This window comes from Epinephelus fuscoguttatus, linkage group LG14 (assembly GCF_011397635.1).
Source record: "Epinephelus fuscoguttatus linkage group LG14, E.fuscoguttatus.final_Chr_v1".
NCBI lineage: Eukaryota > Metazoa > Chordata > Actinopteri > Perciformes > Serranidae > Epinephelus > Epinephelus fuscoguttatus.
This window is the reverse complement of record NC_064765.1, coordinates 4,933,444-4,956,201: the sequence shown is the minus strand read 5'-3', so window position 1 is coordinate 4,956,201 and position 22,758 is coordinate 4,933,444. Positions and strand designations below refer to the sequence as shown.

The following is a 22,758-nucleotide window of genomic DNA, read 5'->3' as shown; positions in this document are numbered from 1 at the left end:
CGCCGTGACTTCCTGTTCCTGCTGTGTCTTCAGCCGTGTTATAAAACACCAAGTTAGTTAATAACAACATATTTCTAGATGTCTCTTTAAAACACTTTTTTTCTTTTTTAGGCGACTGATTTCTCACCTTCTTTGATTTAAATCTCTTCACGTGACGAGCCGCTGAAAAGATTACAGGCTGCCAGTGGGAGATGGATTTATCTGAGGATCTCTCTCTCTCTCTTTATAGATTTTAAATAAAGTGGTGAATTTAAAACGAAGTGAAGCCTTCTGTGTTAAACCTGTGTAAAATAAATTTTCTATCTTTGAAAGTCTTATTCCAGACGTCAGATTTGGACACTGATGGTGTCATCATCTCAAATATCAGGTCCAAAGATAATCCAAACCTGGCTGCTTCACATCACTTGTTAAAGATTTTGTTTTGGCAGAATTTTTCATCAAAAGACTGGTTTGTAATGTTAATTTCTAACTTTAAATTCTTCCGTCTCCATTTCAGTATCAAAGTGCACAGTGCTGTTACTGACCTGCACTGGAATGATCATCAAATCGTTCTGAAACAAGAACACAGTCTGAGACTCAACCCACGGCTCGGCACAGGAGGCCTGTTTTTACTGAACGACTCAAGAGTTATTAAAAAGACATTATTAACCGTCAACAAGGTGAAACATAAAAACAGCTGTTTTACATTAATACACTGAATCATCTCCTGCCTGCAAGTGTGGTTTGATTCCTGATCGTGTTTCTGTACAGAGCTCTCTCCCCTCAGCTGCTCTCTGACTAGATTCAGCTTCTCTGATCACCACTGATGGAAAACAACAGCAGCAATACAGTCACCTGTCAGAGTACTGCAGGTCTGTCACAACCAGGACACTGGTGCACACATAAATATGCTCAAGACGAGAGACTGGAAGGCTGGACACTCACTTCACTGTCTGTCTGAAGACACCTGAAGTATTTACAATCCTGAAACTTTCGCACACACAAAGTAGCTTTGAATTCACAGATCAAGAGGTTGAACTAAAGAGACACAGCTGTTTCCTCTACAAGACACTTTCAGTGTAAATTAAATTAAAACATATTTCACTCCGAACATCAACACAGCAGAAAACACAACCTGTGTATGCAAACGAAACAACAGGCCCAGACACACAGCAACAGGACATAAAGAGTCAGAAAGTGTTGTGTGGAGCTAACTGTTCTGATGCTGCCTCCTCTTCTCCTCCAACCACTCCTCCGCAGAGCGACCCTGGGCCTTGGAGCAGAAGTGTTCTCCTCCGTACTGGCTGTGACCGAACTCTTTGGTCTTTGGCTGTCCACACTGCTTACACGTGTAAGTCTCCATCATTCTCCTCTGCTGTATGAGGGTAACACCTTGCTCCTGGGCCAGACGCTGCTCCTTCTCCCTCAGCCTCCTCCGATAGGCTGTGCTGCGGGACCGTGGAGGAGGGATGGAGGAAGCTGCTGGGGTAGACGAGGCTGCAGGAGTGGAGGAGGGTGCAGAAGCGGAGGGAGCTGCTGGGGCAGAGGAAGCTGCTTGGGTGGATGAGGCTGCAGGGGTGAAAGAAGGTGCGGAGTTGCTGGAAGCTGCAGGGATGGAGGAAGCAGTGGTGGGGGAGGCTGCAGGGCTGGAGGAAGCTGCTGGGGTGGAGGGAGGAGCAGGGGTGAAGGAGGCTGCAGGGGTGAAGGGAGCTGCAGGAGTGGAGGAAGCTGCAGGATAGAAGGGAGCTGCAGGGGTGAAAGAAGGTGTAGGAGTGGATGGAGCTGCTGAGGCAGGGGAAGGTGCTTGGGTGGAGGAGGCTGCAGAGTTGTTGGAAGCTGCAGGAATGGATAAAGCAGAGGTGGAGGACGCTGCAAGGATGAAAGAAGGTGCAGGAATGGAGGCAGCTGCTGGGGAAGGGGAAGCTACGTGGGTGGAGGAAGCTGCAGGGGTGAAAGAAGGTGCAGAGTTGCTGAAAGCTGCAGGGATGGAGGAAGCCGAGGTGGAGGAGGCTGCAGGGGTGGAGGAAGCTGCGGTGCCAGTTTCTTTTATGTTGTGGATAAATGGAGACAGGAAGTTCCTCTCCTGGTTGTTGACCCATGGTTGGTGCCTGCAGAGTAAAAACAGAGCTGACGGTTTTCTACACATGATTTTAATTGACGTTTTTATGCTAAAGTGAACATTACTGGTGTTTACTGTGCTGCAGTATTTTACATATCAATCATATCATACAGGAACACTGCTCGTCTACTCTGTCACTGAGCCTGGATGTGCAGCTCCAGATAACAAAGATGAGACTGTGAATAAAGACGAGGCTCTCACCACTCAGACACGGTTTTCTTGCTCACAGAAAAAAGCTGGAGAGTTGTTCTGGACATGACTCGCGGGTGGGACAACACAGCGTCCCTGATCATTCTATAGTCCCTCAGAACTAGAGTCAAGCGGGGGATTAAACGACCCCTCTCCCTGATGCTGCTGCTCTGGTGGAGGACACACAGCCGGACAAAGATAGCCTCCACAAGTCTGCTGGCGTCCAGCCACGTTCCTCGATCTCTGGGTGTTATGATGCGGCTGAAACCAAAAGTGGTGACAGGGTTTAGTAGCATTTAATACAATCTGTTCAGGTTTATTTTCAGAGACAGTCATAGATCTGTTGGCTGTGTGATGGATCCAGGTACTTACGAAGTGCACCCAGCTATCAGAACAGAATGCATTGACACCTACCGTTTGTAAAAGTCTTCCACGACTTTGTAGCGTGGAGGGTACTTCACACGGGCCTTATCGACCTCGTCGAGATTCTCCCAAAGCTTCACGATTTCCTCCACTCCGCTGTTGTAGATGTACCCTCTTTTGCAGCGCTCCACTAGACACTCAGCAAGTCGCACCACTTGTTGGTGGCCAGGAGCTCTGTGAGAGTCAATGTTCACATGTAACCAACACGTCCCACATCCGCTGTAACTTCATGATCAAGCGATACACACCTGATCAATGACGACGCTTACATGCATAAAATGTCTTTCTGAAAAAGACAATATATCTACTTAGCTGTTTACACGGATAATGAAAATGAATGTTCTACTAATGTTCCTGTTTACATGCAGCCCTGCGACTGATTAAAGTGCCTATCATGTCGTTTATCGTGTCAAAATCACAGACTGTATAAATACTAGACGCAGCTTCCGTGATGTCACCCATTGGTTCGTGGAATGCTATCGCCATTTTGTTTTTTTGAAGCCAGAAAGGAACACATGTAGATGAGAGGTTGGAGCTGTGGAGGAGCGGATCTGACTCACACGGTGTAGTGACGCCTCACAGACAGCCTGTGAGTCAAAGCAGCCCCGCCCTTAAATATGTGTAACTTTGGGCCATAATAGAATGTGAACAGATTAGTCATATAGAATTTCACGCCCGTGCAGTTGTAATAAATGTTGAAATTAACTATTGAGACCAAAACTCTTTTCCGTACCAGGCTGTGAACATGTTTATTTCTGCTGTAAAGTTGGACATTTCTACGTGGGTGTCTGTAGGGGTTTACTCTGTTTTGGAACCAGCCTCAAGTGGCCATCAGAGGAACTGCAGTTTTTGGCACTTCTGCATTGGCTTCATTTTTCAGCCTCAGAGAATGTCGCTTGGTCAAAATATGGCAACTACTGAAGCTGCTTGTAACATTTTTCTTCTTAGTATCATAATAGGATTTCTTTTAAGTTTCACAAAGGTGGTGGATTTGTTGGAACGCGTGAACACAGCCTCCCTCTTTTATTCCTTCATCCACCATCTGAGATCCATACCCCGAATGCGCTGTATACATGTCCTGATAATGCTCCTAAAACCTGAATAATACTGCCATATCCCACGTCTTAATCACAAAATGCTAAATTCAGAAAAAGGCCTAATTCAGAATATCTTAATGAAATATAATATTTATGACTAGTGTCAAATTCATAGTATTTTCTGATGTTAGAAAACTCAAATACAAACTGTGACAGCAGGCGGTTGAGGAGGACGAGGAGGAGCAGGAGCAGATCCTGCTGACAGACAGAGACACAAAATAAACATCAGTAATTTATTTTAAATTCATAGTTATTGTCATAATTAGTCACAAGCTGCACATTACACAGCCTCTACTGGTACTGATAATTAAAAACACTTAAGCTGTTACTCAGTGTGGATAACATTTAACAGGCTGACTGAAAGAGATGATGATTCACACCTTCAGAGCATGATGATGACGATGATGATGATGATGATGATGACGGAGGACCAGGCCCTGCTGTGGCCTGGAGTCTCCACTCAGGTGGAAAACTTGATTGTGGTGTATGATCCATTTCTAGAAAACAACTGAGAGCATGTCAGAAGCTGATAGTAAAGAACGACTATTATTTCTTGCTCCTGACTTTATTTTGTCCTGTGCGTTAAGATAAGTGTTATCATGGGTGGTTTATTATGGGTATTTTCATACTTTACCTTCCTCTCAGTGTTTAATACTATAACTGTTTTTGTTTTGTTTTTTTCCCTTGTTAAAGGGGTTTTATGACCAAAGTTTTTCCTCATCTGCCGTGAGGGATGATGTATACTGTAAAGCCCTCTAAGGCTAATTGTGATTTGTAATATTGGACTTTATAGATCAAACTGATATTGAAATTGAATTGAAATTACTATTTGTACAGACCTTTGAGGCATGCTTTGTGTTTGGGCTACAATGGACTTTGAATTGACTTATCTGTACAGCACATAGGGTATGAAATGTGCTATATAAATAAATTTGACTTAGAGATTTTCACTTCATATCATGACTTTTTTCTTATTTTCTGTCATTCTGTGTTGTGTCTCTTGTAAAAATTATTAATAGATGATTATTAATAAGATTACATTTTGTAGTGCTTCAGTCAAATAGGGCTAATAAAGTAACTAATGTTATAAAATCCTAAGAAACTGTAAGGTACAACAACAGCTATTCCAAAAAAATATATATATGTTTTTACCAACTACGTCTTTAAAATATCACTGGAGTAATTGCAAGTTAAAATATCTCGCTAAAACTATCAAATCGCCATTTTGTGAAAACTCTGATGACAGCTGCGTCTCAATTACGGTGACCGGAAGGTCGCCATCTTGGCGCCGTCTTCGGCCTCAGTGCTCCGTCCATGAGCTCCCATGGAAAAACTTGAAACGATACGTTTTCCGTGTTCCCCAACAGGTAAGGTTGTTACAGAAGGTTTTTCATAATGTTTAAGAAGTTTAATTTCTTTCTGGAGTCATACAATGTGGTCGGTCGCTGCCGCGGACCGTCAAAGTTAAAAACACTGAGGAGCGGAGCAGTCTCAAAATGTCGGCCAGAAGTTACAACAGCGGACCATCGCACAGTAAGAAATACTGAGACAAAAGCTAAAGCTAGCGAAATAATTTCACTGTGTGATTTCTTCTTCTTTAATATTAAATTAATCTGGTAATTAACTGAGTTAGTTCAGATCTTACCTGTTTAATTCTGCGGCTGGACAAACGTCTATTGGTGAAATGAGCCAATCAGAGAGACAGGAGCGAGGTAATGGGCTGTTCTTAGCCCCGCCCCTTAGTTACCGTTGCTAAGGCTGTCAATGTCAGTCTAATGTTAGTACAGCACAGTTCAGTGACACTGGTGGAAGATTTACACTGTGAGAAATACATTTACCATTTTTAAACAGAAAAAATGAATGAATAAATAAATAAAAGTTTATATAATATTTTTCTTAGCTGTAGATTGCTAGCTTTACAGTCAATAAACATAGCAGAGGTAAGATTGTGGGAGTCTTGCTCGTTTCCTGTTGTACTGACACCAATACTTAAATAATAATTTCACTCTGCCTTTTAATAAATGACTGTTTCCTTCTTTTTATGTTTAAAATCCTGCCTTATGTCTTTCTAACCTAATCGTGTTGCAGGCAGTGGATTTATGTGTTTAGATAAACTACAACCTCTAAGAAACTGCATTGTTTCCTTTTCTTCTAGGTTATTTCATTTTTGCTTTGTTTTGTTGTTCTTGTGCTCTGTAAAGCCTCGTTGAGTATCCAGAGATGAGGCACATAAGTCCAATGTTTTATTATTATTATTATTAGTATTATTATTATTATTATTATTATCTTTTTCAGCTGCTTCTATGTACAAAACATTTACATTTTTATATTTACCCTTGTTAAGCTTTTTGTTTTTGTCATCTGCTGTATTTCTGTTTAGTATTGAAGCCAACAAAACAATCAGAATCTGTTTTAGTGCCATGTAGGTTTTCAAACAGGGGAGAGCAGGGCACAACCTAACACATTTCAGTTTTGGCTAAATGTTATTAAAACTGTTTGACATTATTTTTTTGTTTTGTGTTATTCTAACAACATGCAAATCTCTGCCACAGATTTTTTTTAGAACTTACCTTTCTTCTATCATTGCACAGAGAAGTGGCAAAAATGAAATGTCACAATGTACAGGGTTATGGGGTTAATTGTAACAGGCAGAGGGTTGGCTGTATCACTTGCTGGGAGTTGATTACATCAATCAAAACAGTGCTGTGTTTTAGGCGAGAAGACAGATATTAAGATGATTTGTGGTTGGATTTGGTGGCTTAAATAGACAGTTCAGTGACGAGAAAAACGAAAATTCTTTGGCACTAACTTCTGCTAAAACATGTCCAATCTCTGGAATTTTGCGGGTCACAGTAGTGTGGTATTGTGGTCAACTTGCCAAAAGCATGAAAGGATCGACCCTGTGTAACCACTGAAAAAGTCTGTGTTACACTTTACCACGCATCAGGTTGTGCTCTCCCCTACAAGGAATGTGCATTGGTATTCTGGTACATAACACAAACAAAGTAAGAAGATAAAAAGCCAGTTTTGTTAAAAGCAAAGTGTAGACATTCTATAAATAAGTGTTTCAGTTCCCTCAGATGCTGACAGACACCACAGAAGAAGAACTCAGTTTTCTGTATTCTTTTTCTGATTTAAAAGGCACCGATTGAGAAGAAGGGGGGAGCTCGCCAGCGAGTGTCTGGTAGTCGGGCCTTGGGCCATGGGGCCTGGTTGGGCTCAGCCCAAATAGATAACATGGAGCCAACACCCTGTGGGCCCACTACCTGCAGGGGCAGGATTAGGGCTCGGTGCATTGTGTGTTGGGTAGTAGGCAGGCGTGCTGATCCCTGGTGTCGCAGACTGTGGTAAACAACCACACACAAATCAGAGCATAAATATGGAGATAATATCCTCTGTATGCGTTCCATTTGCTGTTGTTGTGAGTTTACACTTTAATAAACCTCTGTGTGTGTTTTACTTTGTGTAGCTTCACCACGGCACCACATTGAGCACTTTGTGTACCTCAGAAAGACGTACTGCCACACCACCTCTGGGCCGACCCTGGACCAGTGGATGCCAAAGCACACTCCAAAGATCACCAGGTGGAGGGGTGAGGGTCACACCACCTGGGCAGGTCCTGGTCAAACACCATCGAAAGACCAGGACCTGCAAGTCATGTGGTCAGAGGTGGTCACGGCAGACAGGTCACAGTTTGCACCGCCCTTCAAAACAGACATTCTGTCAGACCACTGACCCCCAGGACAGGACTGCCTGATGCGGACAAGGGCCCTGTGGTGTATTAAAGATTAAAGTCCCACTGATTGTCACACACCTGAGTGTGTGAAATTTGTTCTCTGCATTTGACCCATCCCCTGAGGGAGTGGTGAGCAGCGCTACCTACGCTCCTAACACAGTGGCCTGTCAGGACTGGAGAGCATGAAACAGTACGTGTTTACACAGATCTGGTGTGTTCGCTGTGTTGCAGCCACAGTGTAATTTCAGTCCACTTGTCACTCTCCTGTGTCTGGTTACAGCCTGCAGGAACAGGCAGCAGACCCGACACCAGCCGGCTGGTGGAGGCCATCTTTATCCAGATGACTATCCTCCATTCCAGCAGCAAGAGGATGATGGGTACACTGTTTCTGAGGGACAACAACACCATCAGGTACGTCGTCACCACGCACGTTGCCCTCAGAAACAGCACCACCTTCCAGCTGTTTGCCGTGAACCAGGCCACCCTCTCTCAGAGGTCAGACTCTTTATTTAAAAACTTATCTCACAGATGATCATCTCATTTGTCTTCAGCAGCTGCTCCTGATGCACCAACATCAAATATTTATTGTCACCTTTCAGCACTAACAGCTCTGTGTTCACTCTGCAGGCACAAAAGGTGGATGGCTGCCCAAGAGAGGAGCACCCTTGCCTCTGCCCTCTTCTCCCTGCAGGACCCTCTTTGGGCAGGGGAGACCCAGCCTGCCATGAGCCCCTCCACTGATGACAACATGTTGCGGCTGCAGGGAGAGGAACAGGAGCCCACTGCCGGCCCATCTGGGGCTGCTGCTGCTTACAGATTTTTCCACCTGTGTTTTGAAGCTAAAGTTAATGTTGCTGTGTCAGTACTGTGTGCAGTAGAGTTGTTTGTACTCAGGGTGATTTGCATGTGTGAAGGTCAGAGCTGAACTTTCTGTGACTTTCACAGTTAGAGCCTGTTTGTTCAACACCTTATACACTGCCACTCTGAACTCTCTCTCTGAAGTCTTTAAATGTGTGTGTGTCACTGACTGACTCCACTCTGTGAGACACTAAATGCTATCATGTCTTTAAATGTTAAAATATGTTTGTACTGACACAGCATTCAGCGTTTAATCTGATCTGCACTGTAAATCATTCAGGACTATGGACAAACATCAGCACATACTGGACATATAACACGGACTACAGACATTTCTCTTTGAATAATTTACTATTAAAAAGTTTGTTTGTTGCCCCTTTTGGTTTTGCATTGGTATTATTTTATATTTAACTTGTATGTTATTTATGATGCTTGTATTTGTTATTGAAATTTGATTAAAAAAATAAAACATGGAGCTCAGTAACACTGTGTGTATCTGATATCAGCCTCTGGTTCTGTTGCTGTGTTCACAATCATATTGATTGATCACTGGGATACACTTTAATAAATTCAGAGGTATTTTCAGCACACTTTTTTCTGTCTTTCATCTTTATGATCTGCTGATCACAGTGATGTAATGATGTCACCTGTATTGGTCAGGTGCGTGAACACAGTCTGACTTCACTTAAAAGTTGCTGTCAAAGTTTAAAGACACAGAACTATGATAAGAATATGTGTATACTTAAATGTATGTAGAGAGCAATGCACAGTGTCTGTTTCCAAGTGTCAGCCTTTGAACTTCAACTTCTGTCGGCCCAATGGCTGCTGAGGAGCTCCCACACTGAGGGGCTCCAGGTGAAGGGTGGGTGATCATCTATTGATCAGAGGTGTGAAGATGGTGGATAAGAGAAGTCACACTGAGGGGGGTCAGCAGGAGATGGCTGGGCGATCGACAGAGCTCACGTCTGGTTGGCTGATCAGCAGGGCTCAGATCTGATTTGTTGATAGGTGAGGATCAGAGGTGAAGAGATGCCGTTGGAACATCAGTTGTCACAACTGCTGTCTGATGCTGCTGGAGTCACAGGTCACAGCACCTCTATCTTGTTCTATAGTTTCTCTACACTGTGTGGTAAGTCTCTTCTCCTTTTATCGGCTCCTATAACTTGTTGATGTTACTGAATGTGCAGCTCACTTTACTTTATTTCTGTTTTGTCCTCATGTAGAGATGGCTGAAGACACAAAGGCCCAGAGAGACCGGTGGGCCTCTTACAAAGAAGAGGTGCGTAAGTGGAGAGCTGACAAAAAGTCGTACATCCCTCCACCTGAGTTCCGCTTCATGAAACCTTTCTGGCCTCCTCTTGAGAAAAGAAGAAGAAGATGAACAGGTATTTTTTTCGTCTTTTATTGTCAAAAATACTCAGTTTACATGTCATCTATCCAGTTCACATAGTATATGTACAAAACAACAACAGAAGCCTAAATTGAAATTGAATTGAAAAAAGTTTTCCAAACTTAAATGCTAAGTATCTCAAACTCAAGTTAAAAGGGTAACTCACTTAAATAAAAAAAAAAAATAGGGTTGAGATAAACTAAATGACTAAAATCTTAAAATAAAGGGGAAAAAAGAAGGTTGGTACTAATTAGAGCATCCTTCCTGTGGGCTCCAGCAACACTAAACCCCTGAGCTTGCCTGAGAAGGACTAAATGCACAAAGCTGCTATTTTGAAATATCCCATGGAGAGAGACTCTCACTGCAGCCTGTTCTATTTTGTTGTGAAAATGTGGGCGTGCAGCCTCGTTCTGTGGACGATAAACCAGGTGCAGACTTCCATCTGCGTCACCGCTGATGAGGAAATACAGCGAGTGCTGGACGGAGCAGTGAGTGACAACAACCCCGCCCACATTTAAGAGGACTGTCTGAACAGACCGAGGGTCTAGGTACCATGTCTGAAGGCTTACTGCTGGTCCAAATGTACCATACCAAAAGGGGCTTAAAATCCACTGTGGCACTTTATTACTCTGCTCAAACAAAACAACTCCCTAAAAGTCATGACTGAGCTAAAAACGATCTTGTATAGAGACACTTGTCATTTTGCACTTTAATAGACCTGTGTTTTTTCTCTGTATAGATTCATCCAGACGGTCTGGACAGAAGGAGACCCCCTCAACCTCCAAGACTCCCCCCACCCCAGTGACTCCTGCTCCTGCCACACAGCAGCCACAGCCAGGGACCTCCAAGAGCCGCAAAGCTCCCATAATGTGCCCTGCTTGTGGCAAAGCCACCACCATCCCCAGGCACTTTGTCCACAAATCCAAGACCTTCTGCCCGTCCACATCCGACGGGGTCTCCCTGGAGGAGTGGATGAAGGACAACGTACCCAAGACCACCCGCTGGAGGTGGAAGGTGAAGCAGAAGCAGGCTGAAGCCGGGCAAGTCCAACCTAAGAAGGAGCACCACATCTGCAAGCAGTGTAACCTGAGGATGACACGTGAGTCTGGACACAGCGTCCACCGGGCCACACGCCAGTCCTTCTGCCAGGCTACAGACCCCCTCTGTAGGACGGTGGAGGAGTGGCTGACAGAGATCAGAGGCGGGGTCTCCACAGAGGAGTTTGTAAAGGCTAACCTGAAGAAAAGATGGCGGCGATACCACCAGAAGCCTGAGGTCAGGGAGAGGAGGCTGAAGAAAAGGAGGGAGGAGTACCGGGAGAAGAGGAGGAAGGAGGAGGAGAAGAGAAAGAAAGACGAGGAGGAGGACGAGAACAAGAAAGAGGAGGAGAGGAAGAAGAAAGTGGAGGACGAGTGAAAGAAGAAAGAGAAGGGGAGGACAAGGTAAAGAAGGAGGAGGAGGAAGAAGAGGAGAAGGAAGAGAACAACAATAGAGTTTAATGCTGTTTCTTGTTTTATTTGTTTGGTTATTCTGTTTATATTTTACTAATTTTTTTTGTTGTTTTTTGTGTAGTTTGTTTTTTGTTTATATAGATAAATATTTCTTTGTTCTTGTGTTTTATTGTTTAACATATAGTGTATAGTTTTTTGGTTATTTTTTGTTCTTGTTAGGGTGAAATAATTTGTTTGTTCTTCTCTGTATTGTTAAATATATTGTTGGTTTTTGTTCATATATTTTGTTATTTTTTTGTTGTGTTTAGGGTTCTTTTGTATAGTTTATTCTTTGTTTATATAGTTAAAAATGTTGGTTATTCTGTTTTTATTCTACTATATTGCTGGTTTTTGTTCATATATTTTACTGTTTTTGTGTTAAGAGTGAAATAATTTGTTAGTTCTTTCAGGTAGTTTAATATATATGTTTTTTCTTTATATAGTTAAATATGTCTTTGCTCGTGTGTTTATGGTTAAACATGTTGTTGTTTTAATATATTTAAATATTTGGTTTGTTTTGTGTGTAGTTTAGTGTTTTGTTTGCCAAATAAAAGCATTTTTGAGTGATATTTGACTCTAGCTTCATGTGTTTCTACCTCCTGAGCCACAGAGGGCCATGGTGAGCTTTTTGAGTACTGGGGGAAAGTGTGGCTGCATGAGTGCTTCAAGACATGCTTCAAATGTCAAACTTTAACACCTTGTGGTTACTGCCTGCTAAGCAGCAGACAGCTCCAGGCTCCTGTAGGAGGCCTGGAGCTGTCTGCAGAGGGCCCCAAGAAGATCCAGCCCTGTGTAGTGTGTGTAAGTATTCTGAGCTAAAAACAGGACTGTATTTAATTTAATTTTGTAGCATTGATGTTAGCATGTTTAAGTGTGTGTGCTTTTCTTTTATTGTCTGTGCTTCAATTATCTCAATTTCAGCTTTCTGCCTGTTTGTCACAGACTGCAGAGCTGTCGCTAGAGTGATCAAACAAAATGCAACAAGCTTCAAAATGAATGAATAAATCAATGAATTAATTACTTTACTGTCATATTTAGATACAATGACATTACACATGGGCTCTTCTGATGTAGTTAAAATGAAGCAAATAAATAAAAGCAGTAATGTCAGGCCTGCCAGAAAACAGCAGTCATCACACAGCGGCATAATATTTAAAATAATGGAGGAACACATTCACAAATGTAGTGAGGTTGAATGTTATAAATATTAATAAAAAGATGCTGAATCTTTGTTTATTTATTGTATCCTGGTAGCTGAGGTAGGTGAGTGTCACACAGTCTGTGATGTGTGTGTGTGTGCGCTCACAGTCACTGTATTCTGATCTATGGTTGGGCAGTGAGGGTGTGATGATGATCAAATGGTAAATGTAGGTTTAAAATAGCACATGGTTCCCTACAAATAAAATGAATAAATCCTGGTGGGAATAAAGTGACAGATAAGATCAGATATGATAAGACTTTATTAATCTCACACCAGTGAAATTCATGTTACAGCAGCTGTAGAGACAGAAACAAGAGACAAAAAAGAAAAGACAAATGACCGAGTGCTAAAATTGATCAAAAAAAAATACAAAAAATAAAATTGATATGTACATATACATGTGAATATTTATGAGTATGAATAAACAGAATACAAACTGCTCAAAAAAAATACAGGAACACTTTATGGTCACAGTGTAACAGGAAGTCAGTTAAACTTCAGTGATATCAATCTGTCCATTTAGGAAACACAAGTGATTGTGAATCAGTTTCGGCTGCGTTGGTGCAAATCAAAGTGACAACAGGTGCAATGGAGAGGCAAAAGCAAGACGACCCCCAAAAGGGAATGGTTTTACATGTGGTGTCCACAGACAGCTGCTCTCTCCTCATCCTTCCTGACTGATTCTTCTCTAGTTTGGTCTTCTGCTAGTGTCCTTGTCACTACTGGGAGCATGAGGCCGTACCTGCAGCCCAATCAGGTTGCATCATACGTGAAGGTTGCAAGAAGGTTTGCTGTGTCTCCCAGCACAGTCTCAAGAGCATGGGGGAGATACCAGGAGACCGGCCGTTACACCAGGAGAGCTGGACAGGGCCGTAGAAGGGCATCAACCCAGCAGCAGGACCGGTATCTGCTCCTTTGTGTGAGGAGGAACAGGAGGAGCGCTGCCCGAGCCCTACAAGATGACCTCAGTGTCCCCAGTGCCAGGCCATGAGGGCTACCATCAAGGAAAAGCGGGAGTACAATCCAATAGAGGTAAATTACATATGACATGCAGTCAAATCTTTCAATCACATCAGTAGTGAGACTGCAATACTCATGATTGTTTCTTCCTCTCCAGGTAACCGAGCCTCTCAAACTGGTTGGAATGGACTTGGTGGGTAAACTCAATGTAACAGATGGTGGCAAGCAGTACATATGTGTACACATGGTTGATTATTTGACCAAATGGGCAGAGGCATACCCACTACAAACAAAACAGCAGACAAGGTGACAAATTGTATTCTTGATTTCTTTTACAAATTTGGTGCACCCAAAAGGCTGCTAACAGACCAAGGCTCAGACTTTCGCAACAAGGTATAGTGATTATGCAATATGGATCACCAACATGTAACTTTTGCTGTGCTGGCTCAGCTCATGTTCATTTGAATGGTCATTTCAAGGTCAACTACGGTCTGTGTGAGAGGCTGGGCATCAAGAGGAGCCTGTGCTCCCCGTACCATCCACAGACCAATGGCCTTGTGGAAAAGCTGAATGGCACGATACAGAGGTATAGTTTTGTTGTCAGTACTTGAACTTGAGCCCTTAATAGCCTAACACACTTATGTCCTGTTCCAGACTGAACAGGTAATCATTAATGGCACCATCTGGAAATGGGTTGCATTATCATACACAACAACCCAAATTATCTTCTGCCTCCTCGTGCATGTACCTGAATTCTGCATTTTAAGGTCCCTGAACAAACTGGTGGCTGAGCACCCCAACCGTTGGGACCAGTATCTCCAGCCAACAATGTTTGCCCTGAGGACCAAGAAGCAGCTGACTATACAATACAGCCTGTATTACCTGATGTTTGGGAGGGAGGCCAGGTATCGCTCAGAGGTCCCAAATGAGTATGAAGTAAGACTGCCAATTGTTCTCATCTGTTTGGAGTTTGAATTTGGGTCATCTGTGTCCGCTACAATGTCACTGATTTCTTCTTGGCAGGTGACCGAAGAGAGAGTCTGCAACCTCATAAAGACAGAGGAGATCTGCCAGGGACTCAGATCAGGCCACAGTCTACAAAGAGGTAAAAACCAATATCGAGGCCAAACAACAAAAGGTCCGCAAGAGGAAGGACAGAGGTCAGGCAGACAATTTTAAAGTGGGGGACCTTGTTCTGGGGAAAAAAAAGCACGGCAGGCCATGAGAAAAGGGGACAAACTAGAGGCCATTGGTGGGACCTTTCAGAATATCAAAGCTGGAGGAGAAGACTGCTCACCTGGTGTCAGAGAGGGGAAACAATTGACCACCTGACTCATTACTTCCAGCCAGAGGAGAGGATCCCTGCCAAAATCAAAAAACTGTCTGATCCTACTCCTCTGGCTGGCCCCCGCATTGACCCACCCACCACATCAGTCACACCCCCAGCAAGGCAAACCACGAGCTGCAAAGCCCAAGGACCTCCACTCAGTGCAGATATTTGTAAGTACACTGATAGAGTACACCCCAAATTACGCATTTCATGAATAACTGCCATAACAATGTTTTTATTTTTTTCATTTTACAGTAATCAGAGACGTATGGGCAGGAAGGCGAAGAACCACACTAGTCAAGGCTGAGGCCGTATAAATTATATATGGAGGACCTCTTGTACCTGGCCCCAGGAAAGGAGTTGGAAAGTCAGGTAGCCTACTTTAAAAAAAAATTGTTTGACTGATGCGCATCTTTACAGATTAATCACATTATTGTTTTCATAGATCATTAACGCATACCTAACGATGGTTGGGAGGAAGAGTGGTGCTGTCACTATAGACAGCTATGCAATGACAGCAGTGTGGCAGAGCAAACAGAAAGGCTTGAAACGGGTGAGTAGGATTCATTTTTGTGCCTTTCGCAATCCAGTGAGTTTTTCTCAGATATATATATATATATTGTATATCTTATTTGATTTCTGTTGTAGTTGGCCCTTGATCGTGAGGTGGCTGCAGGAGCAGTCTGTCATGAAGGACACTGGACACTCATTGTGAGTATTCCTAAATGTTAACAGATGTGGACACAATAATGACACTTATGTTTGAGGGGTTGCTAATATTTGTTTTGCATTTCCATAGATCATGTACCTGAAGGAGATGAGGTCCTTATACCTTGATCCGTTTGGGGCCACTCAGCAACAGATTGAGAGATGTAAACATGTAAGAAGGTGAATCAGCTGCAATTTGTGCATTAGACATGTATTCATGCATTTTGGATAACCTTGGGGGAGCAACAGGCAAATTACATCATTTCCCTTACGACTATACTGTTTCACTAGACTGGCGTAAGCTTGTCCTTCTGAGGGCCTTTAACACGATTCAAGTGGTCTTAAATTTAAAATCCTCTTTCCAGCGAACAGTTCCCATCGTCATGATTCAGACAAAACCGGCAAACGTGTGTGTTAAGGCAAAGCGATCATGACATGTATTTCCTGGTTGTTTGCACGGGACAAACACAACGGGTCCACACAGGCCACGCACACACCACATCTGTCTCTGTCACCAGTTAATTCCACACCGGTTAATCTTGCACACCGGCGAATTCAAAAAACAACGGTCAACATTGGGGTCGCCTTTCCCAGCTGGAAGGAGCTGCTGCAGGAGAGAGGTAATGCAATCACAGCTAACAGCGCTAACAGCGACCAGTGCCGCTAGCGGCGCAGTGTTGCGAGGAGAGGGATGAGATGTGTGAGGTTGAGCCCATAGACTGTATAAAAATAAGCCACAAGGTTCTATGTTTCCGGCTCAACCAAGCGGGGAACATAGAACCCTTTTTGTGTAGGCAGGAAACGTAGAACCTTTTTTGCAGGGTTAAGTGGGGAAAAGAGAGAGAACAGGGAACCCAAGAAACATAGGGATAACACAGGGATGACCCCCCCCCCCCGGATCAGCATGTACGCATCAACCACCCAGCCGTTACAACATGATTGAGCTAGCAAAGCAGTTTTGTGTTGCTTTGTGTGGTATTTATTCAGTTTTGAGAAATCAGTTTTATTTATAAAGCCCAATATCACAAATCACAATTTGCCCCACAGGGCTTTACAGCATACAACATCCCTCTGTCCTTAGGACCCTCACAGCGGATAAGGAAAAACTCCCCCAAAAAACCTTTAACGGGGGGAAAACCGGTAGAAACCTCAGAAATCACGATGTCTAGAAAGCATCAGTGGCTGCAGCTGACAGAGACAGCTAACGCTAGCAGCAAAGCTAACATCAGGACGTCATCCGTTAAAAGCCTCCCGTTGTCGGATACGACATGAAACTACTCCAATTAGCTCAGTCACGTTGGAACTAAGACATGTGCTGGAAAAAATATTGTTTTCACAGACCGTTTATTGAGTTATTACAGACACCGCTAATGGCTAACAGCTAACGGTTAGCGCAGTTAATCTACAATAACCATGTTATTAATTACAAAAACGCACGCAGAAATAGTAACGTTTGTTCAGTCATTGTGTTTATAGACTTTACAAACATCAGATTAGTCTAAACGGTGATACAGTGACGTGAAAATTATATATATATATATATAATGTATATAGCTAAACTCAACAAGGTAAACAACAAGGCGATTCCCATTTACACACAGAGGCCTGTACTACGAAGCCAGTTCAATTAACCCTGACAATCGTAATCAAGCTAAGTGGTCACATGACGGTGGTTATCAACTCGGTAAATCAGCCCAGGCTTTCTTAATCTAGATACAAGTGTGTTCACATAAAAAGGGGGCAATGTTTGCAGCATGTTGCCAATTGCAGTCATGGAAAAGTCCCATAGAGCAGCATATTTTACAAGTGAGGAGCAGACGATCGTCCTCAACAAATACAAAGAATTCAAGCATTTAATTCAAGCCACAGGTAACACAGAAGGAGCTGGCAAAAGTCGTTTAGACGGCTGGTAAAAAAATCGCAGACTGTGTGAATGTGTATGATTACATATCTTGTGACTTATAATGTACTATACAGTATCATTAACTCATATGTGACGGCCACAGGCCTTGATCAGTGTGTTTTCCTGTGTTCCTCTTCTAGAGCCTTCTTGATTACCTGCCCCTCCCACCTCGTTTAGGGATTGGCTTCACCTGCTTGGGGCTTTTCAAGCTGGGTGAATCCAAGATGGCTCTCTCGCCTTTTACTATCCCTACTGACCTGAAGGTTATCCCTGTGCCGGCAGATCCACCTGCACCTGTTCGCAGCGTCTTGGGAGGAGATGTCTATGTTCCAGAGCCGGCGTCCAAGCACTTCCCAGTGTGGCCTCGTGTTACGGAGCTTCGGCCGTTCGTCGATGCTGCTTTTTCTGAACCCGGAAAACTGAGGGCACCGGTGGCTCTCTACGATCCCCTCACCAGGGTTCACGGAGATACAGAACATGGGTTCCCTGTTGTCCCACAGCTAGAAGAGAGTCTAGCCACCATTTTGCTGCCTGAAGCCACTTTCTTTGGCCCACGCCGCCTTCTCCCTGGGACCAAGTTACCGCCCGCCTCACTGACCGTGCGCACCAGTGCGGCTGCAAATAACATCGCTCTGCTCTCCTCTGCTGTCTCCACTATTGGCTACGAGATGGCGACAGATATCGGGAAAGCGATGTCAGCTATCCTGACACTCTCCACGTAAGCTCAGATTATGGCATGGCAAACGATGCTGCAGCCGAATATGTGGCTCCATATGTCCCAGCTCCCGGCACAGATCAGAAGGGAGCTTCTGGACGGCCCCATCAGCTCCGATGGACTGTTTGGGCCGCTCCTCCATGCATCCGAAGAAGTGGACAGAGTGAAGAGACACACCTCATGGAGCAGAGCTGCGTCGCGCCCTCAGCGACCCCAAGGCTCCTGGCGCCCACCTTGGTTTGTTTTGGTTTAGGTTGATTATGTTGAGTTCAGCCTTGGTTTCCTTTTACACATAGCTTGTGGTAACACCCACACCACTGATTGCTGCCATTAGTTTTCCTTTGAGTAGTACAATAAATTATTAATTTAAAAGCTGTCGACAGAGTCCAGAGGAGAAACACACCAAGCTGCTCTCAATTCTTCCTGAAGAGTCAGAACCCACAGCTGCACCACAGGTGATCTGAATCACCTCCAATCAACTCAGGGGGACTGTGACAATCAGCTGAAATGAACTGGGGAAAATAAAAGCAAGTACCAGAGAATGAGGGACTGCTACAAGTTTTTATTCTTCTTAAATAAATATTCTATATTTCACATTTTCTTGTCAACATAGACACAATAGTTTGGGAGAACATAATGAAAGATCAGAGAATAAGGAACAACAAAGACACAGACAGACAACACCAGGGGTTACAAACAAATTGTGACACAGATGAATAAAAGATATGCAATAAAATTATACCAAAGTTCTGCTGCTCTTTTTTTTTAAAGGTACAGACAAAAGGGTTTGATTTTTAATTCCTTACGTTTATCCCACTTCATTGTGCACAAGCGTGACTTTACAATGACAATAAAGATTTATCTTTATCTTATGGATATGAAACTTGACCAGCAATATGATGAGATTACACAGAAAAAACCTAATTCTCTTGTTCTTTCTTGTAACTTGTAAACCCAAACTGTACATCCTTAAAGCAAAGTACAAAAGCATCACAGATACAGTCTAGTATAAAGCGACAGATACCTTGCCACAGTTTGTTCACAAGTCCAGAACAAATTGGAGACGGTCTGACTAAAAATGACTTGACAGAATAACAGTGATGAATGAGCCACATTTTCTCCAACATTTCCCAACTTATACTGTCGTAACACCTGAACTAAATTTGGAACGACGCAGAGAAGATCGGTCTCCATCATATTGTCGATGACGGAGACCGATCTTCTCTGCGTCGTTCCAAATTTAGTTCAGGTGTTGCGACAGTATGAGGGAGACCGATCTTCTGTGTGTGGTCCCGATTTCAGTTCAGGTGTTACGACAGTTGCAACACCTGAACTGAAACTGGGACAAGGCAGAGAAGATCGGTCTCCGTCACACTGTCATAACATCTGTAAATTATCCATTAATATGTTTTGAATATCAGTAGAAACACAGTAAAGACTCATATTTCTGCCTGACATCAGTCAAACTGAGTTAATGAGGTGTTTTTATGTGAAATATCTGAGTGATGGATAAAACAGTGTAACGTTACAGTCACAGCTTTACACTTCTTATGATGTCAAACTTTAATTTGGTCGTAGTCATTTAACTCTGTTCATGTTCAGATCATGTTGATGCTGTTTAAAGTGTTTTATTCAGCTCCTGGCTGCTGACATCACTAACACACTGCTCTGTCTGATTTATATAAACATATGATGTTATCTGCATCGTTCATCTGTCATGATTATTAATGTAGAGCCAAGAAACACGAGGCTTCTTTCATCAACAGATGTGTGCATCATAAAACATGAACCATCATGTTCTCACGTTTACACTGTGGAGTGAAGTTTAAATAACCTGATTCATGACTGTTTCTATCTTTACTATTTACTGATTAATATTCTACTGCACCATGAAGTAAAAGTAAAATAGCTTCTCCATCTTTGCTCCAGTCGGGAACCGAACCGTCGACCTTCTGTTCCGCAGCAAATACACAGGAGCACAACCTCCTCCAGTCTCTTGTTTTTATATCCCCTTTACAGAGAAGAATTACGGATCAGTTGGACAGTATGACGGACACAGATCTTCTCTGTGTAGTTCCAGTTTTAGTTCAGGAGAGTGTCTCACTGTCAGGTCTGAATTTAAACTGAGCGCTCGGTGGGAAGAATCCAAGATGGCGGATGGAGATTTCGCTGTTGGAACAAATGAAGCCATCTGATTGGATGCCAAAAAGTTGGACACTCTGATTGGCTCCGCCGTTGAGACAGAGGGAGTTGCAGGCCTGTGTATTTGCTGCGGAACAGAAGGTCGACGGTTCGATGCCCGGCTCGTCACCGAGCTATGCAGTGGATTTAGATGGTTGGAAAACAGCACAACAACGGTGCTGAAAGTCACGATCTTGTTAAAATGAGAGCTCCTTGGTGTGTTGGTTATATGCCGAACTTTCTAGGCTAAAGTCCCGATTAACATAAATCCTAATCCATTTATGTCAAGTTGGGAATTCTTTATGAAAAAGCGAAACAAATACAAATTGTGAGATTTTCTCAATGGGATATGGTTTGGTGATCCACGCACACAATATAACGGCATGTTCTGTGGAATTATTATTCCCAAAACAAGACAAACATTCATATTAAGGACGTATAAATAAATTCAGTTATTGTGACCAATGTTCAAACTGAATTAAGTTAATTAAATTGATGATTTTATGTGTTTTGCTGCAGCCACAGTAGAGCTGTATGAGGAGTTTATCAAACTGTATTGGAGTTTTTTTTTCACTGTTCCCCTGTTGTGTGTGTCTTTAATAAATTATAGGGAATTTAATAGGTTATTCTTTGACTCATTCTGTAACCTTCCACCAAATTTCATGTAAATCAGGCCAGTAGTTTTTCCATAATTCTACAAACAACCAAATTGAATTGAAAAATTAACTTCTCCATCAAATGTAAATAATGGTTCTTAAAGTTACGAAAAATATCAAAATTAGAGTTCATTAGTGTGTTGGTTGTATGACGAATTTGTGAGTCTCAACTCTCCATTAAAAAAAAAAATCAGATGCCACGTTTGCCAAGTTGAGATCTATTAATGGAAAAGCAAAACGAATTTAAAATGTAAGATTTTATTAATGGCATATGGTGTGGCGATTTCCTCACATACAATATACCGGCATCTTTTGCAGATTAACTACTGTTAAACATGACAACAATGTTCAGCAAGGACACACGTATATATCTATAAATGAGTTGTTTTGACGTATGTTTTATTCATTGAAATGTTTGAATGAATGCTCACCACCGACCTTCTCTGTGTATTTAGATGGTTGGAAAACAGCACAACAAGAGTACTTAAAATTGCGGTGAACTTAAAATAAGAGCTTCTTGGTATGTTGGTTGTATGCCGAATTATTGAGTCTATAATCCTGATTAAAACAAGTCCTGATTCATGTTTATCAAGTTTGAAATTCTTTATGAAAAAGTAAAACAAATATAAAATGTGAGGTTTTATGAATGGATTATGGTGCGGCGATTTCCTCGCATACACTATAATGGCTTTTTCCGTAGATTTATTACTGTTAAACATGACAACGATGCACAACAGGGGCACATTTATATAAATAAGTTGTTGTGGCTCATGTTTTCTATAATTTTGTGTGTTTTCCTGCAGACTGATCTCAGCTCAACAGCGCCGCGCACTGCACAGACTGGTCTTAGACTGACACCTGGTGGTGAGTTTGTGAAACTGCACTGGAATTTTTTGAATGAAAACAGGAAGTAGGAAGGGTCTCCTCTCCTCCAGCGTCCCTCTCTGTCTCTCTGTGTGTCTTCAGGGGGGCGTCAGCAGATACTGGAGCTCAGTGGGGGTTTCTGGGGGGTCAGAGTCCCTCTTGGAGGAGTGCGGTCTGGGGAGAAGAGGCGGTGAGTCAGCTTTTTGTTCTCCTGCCTGCAGCACACCAATCCTGTCTGTGTGACGTAACGGCTTATTTGCATATTTTCCCATCAGCCCTCTGTGCTCCTCAGCAGGACTCACGGGACCGAGAGTGGGTCAGACTGGGTCGCTACACCCACAGAGCTCACAACACACACTCCACACCTCTCTACACTCTCATTATTGATGATTTCAAGATAGCTAAATACAGTTTTCACTCCGTTACAACGCTACTTGTCCTCCACCATGACTGAGACTGCTTCCGGGAACACAGCCCCTTAAATACTCCCCCGAAACATGAGCTTTTCGTGTTACTTCGGTAGCACATATACTAAAATTGGAACGATACAGAGAAGATTAGCATGGCCCCTGCGCAAGGATGACACGCAAATTCGTGAAGCGTTCCTTATTGCTCCCCTTTGATCTGTTTGTTTTAATTGTTTAAATGATTTATGAAGGATTTTATGATTTTTTATAATATATTATCATATTTGGGTGAAACAGCGCCGCCGCTGCTGCTGCGGCCGGTGGCGTCACTGCAGCTGCGGAGCGGAGCGTCTCTCTGCACAAACCTCATCATAAAACTCTTTAAACTCCATTTATCTGCGCAAGACTACAGTCAAACCTGGATATATATGATCTGTCATCACTTTGCTGTCCTCAGGTGTGGATGTTAAACCTTCATGTCCTCTGTGTGTCGGAGGAAACGAGCCGAGAGGAGCCGGGCTGCGTTTAATCACAGGTGAACTTCTCATTTCT

At 42.9% G+C, this 22,758-nt stretch overlaps 1 protein-coding gene and 1 non-coding gene across 6 annotated transcripts; one reads left to right on the top strand and one right to left on the bottom strand.

The window, feature by feature from the left end:
- Positions 1–123: 123 nt before the first annotated feature.
- LOC125901371 (uncharacterized) lies at positions 124–5,738 on the bottom strand. Of its 5 annotated transcripts, none has more exons than XM_049597042.1 (6): positions 5,453–5,738; positions 4,188–4,304; positions 3,956–4,002; positions 2,660–2,884; positions 2,300–2,548; positions 124–2,087 (listed from the first exon to the last, which is right to left on the bottom strand). In XM_049597042.1, the coding sequence occupies exons 4-6, from the start codon at positions 2,689–2,691 to the stop codon at positions 1,190–1,192; spliced, it is 1,179 nt and encodes a 392-aa protein (XP_049452999.1). In that variant the 5' UTR covers positions 2,692–2,884; positions 3,956–4,002; positions 4,188–4,304; positions 5,453–5,738; the 3' UTR covers positions 124–1,189. The 5 variants fall into 5 exon arrangements, with proteins under 5 accessions (XP_049452999.1, XP_049453000.1, XP_049452996.1 ...); XM_049597043.1 differs by having other exon boundaries at positions 2,702–2,884; XM_049597039.1 differs by having other exon boundaries at positions 2,300–2,884.
- A 16,569-nt stretch (positions 5,739–22,307) lies between these two features.
- On the top strand, positions 22,308–22,413 carry LOC125901485 (U6 spliceosomal RNA). The gene has a single exon (XR_007450979.1). It is a non-coding gene; the product is annotated as a U6 spliceosomal RNA (small nuclear RNA).
- The last annotated feature ends 345 nt before the right edge of the window (positions 22,414–22,758 follow it).

What these genes read in the sequence shown, in the direction of transcription:
- LOC125901371 (XM_049597039.1), bottom strand. Translation starts at nt 2,583, where the DNA reads ATGCTACTAAACCCTGTCACCACTTTTGGTTTCAGCCGCATCATAACA. An exon ending in AAGAAAACCGTGTCTGAGTG is followed by an intron (nt 2,088 to 2,299) that starts GTGAGAGCCTCG and finishes TTTACTCTGCAG; the next exon opens with GCACCAACCATGGGTCAACA.